This window comes from Thermobia domestica, chromosome 14, assembly GCF_964235325.1.
Source record: "Thermobia domestica chromosome 14, izTheDome1.hap1.1, whole genome shotgun sequence".
Taxonomy (NCBI): domain Eukaryota; kingdom Metazoa; phylum Arthropoda; class Insecta; order Zygentoma; family Lepismatidae; genus Thermobia; species Thermobia domestica.
In genome coordinates, this window is record NC_137467.1 from 152949469 (window position 1) to 152950995 (window position 1527).

General features: G+C 39.7%; 1 protein-coding gene across 1 annotated transcript; it reads right to left on the reverse strand.

The window, feature by feature from the left end:
* Window positions 1-206: 206 nt before the first annotated feature.
* Window positions 207-968, reverse strand: LOC145670049 (uncharacterized). The gene has a single exon (XM_081738398.1). The coding sequence runs from the start codon at window positions 966-968 to the stop codon at window positions 207-209; it is 762 nt and encodes a 253-aa protein (XP_081594524.1).
* Window positions 969-1527: the final 559 nt, after the last annotated feature.

Below are 1527 nucleotides of genomic sequence, written 5' to 3' on the forward strand. Positions count from 1 at the left end.
AGAGTGCCCCCGGACGAGATCAAAATAATACGTCTTAACATATAATAATAAATAAAATAGTACCAGCAGTGCCCCCCAGAATACTACATGTGTCCTCCCCCCGGAACACATTTTCTGAAAGAACTACTATTTTCATTTTATTTCAGTATAGGCCTAGAAAGGTAAATGCAAGCATAATTTAGAATCAGACATACCTGAAATGTAATTTATTCCAGTGGATAGACTCCACTCAAGTCATCATCATCATTACTACTGATGTCACTGCTACTAAGCTCCTCTTCACCAGATGAATCACTGGAACCACCAACACTTATTATTAATTGTTCTACACTTTCTTCAAGCACACCTTCATTTTTCCATGCATCTTGAATAACTTTATACGTATGGTTAACTGCATCTCTCCAGTTTTCTGGCGTAATTGAGGCTATGGCTTCTTCTGTTAATTTTACAACAGACGACATGGTGAAACTTTTATTTTTACGGCCAACGTACCCTTTAATTTGTGCCCAAATAAGTTCTATGGCATTGAAGTGACAATGGTAAGGGGGAAGTCTCACTACTTTATGTCCATGTTGAGTAGCGATTTTATCAATGACGTATGTGGGGAATTGGGGTTTGTGTCTTTGCACGAGTTGCATTAATTCTGCTTTTCTCAAATCATCTCGAACCTCCACGTTGCGTTGAATTGACCAACGAACAATGTCCTCTTTTCTAGTGGCCATAGTAGGAGCTTTGTCAGCAATAACTGAATGGTATTTTGCGTTATCCATAACAATAATGGATGGCGTGTGCAGTTCGGGGAGAAGAGATTCCTGAAACCACTGAAGAAATTTCGTTTGGTTCATTTCCTCATGATAATCTCCTGTTTTCTTCGATGTGAAGAGAAGGAAACAGTTTGGGAGGAACCCAGAAGACGTACCGGCATGAAGAAGTATAATCCTTCCCCCTCTACCTAACGGCAATCCCATTGTGCCCCGAAGCGTGTCGTCGGTCCATCCTTTACTAACGCTGTGGTTCACGTTCACCCAGGTTTCATCAAGCCATACTATATTATCAAAATTATGTTTTAATATTTCCCGAAGAAATCTACATCGTCACGCAGAAACGTCCGGCTTCTCCATTAAAAGTCTCCTTCCATTTATTTTCTTATACGAAAACCCCAACTTTTTAATAATACTATACAAGGATGTTTTGCTTCCTTGAAAAAGTTCGGCTTCTTGGAGTGACGCGTGTAATTTCAGGAGAGTGGGGTGCTCCTTCTTTTGATAATAAGAATAAATATGTCGCCGTATAGCGTCTTTTTGGAAAGTATCCAAATTCGTCACACGTTTACTTACTTTTCTCTTCTTGCCTGGAGTTTCTAATTTTGAAGACCCGGATTGATTTTCTTCATTTTCGAACTTCTCCTTGCCAATTTTCACGATGGTACATTTATTTACTTTTACAGCAGCGGCAGTCCTGTCAAGCACCAAATTTACAGGGATAATTGATCCTCTATTGTCCCTTTCCTGTTCGAAATAGTCCCGA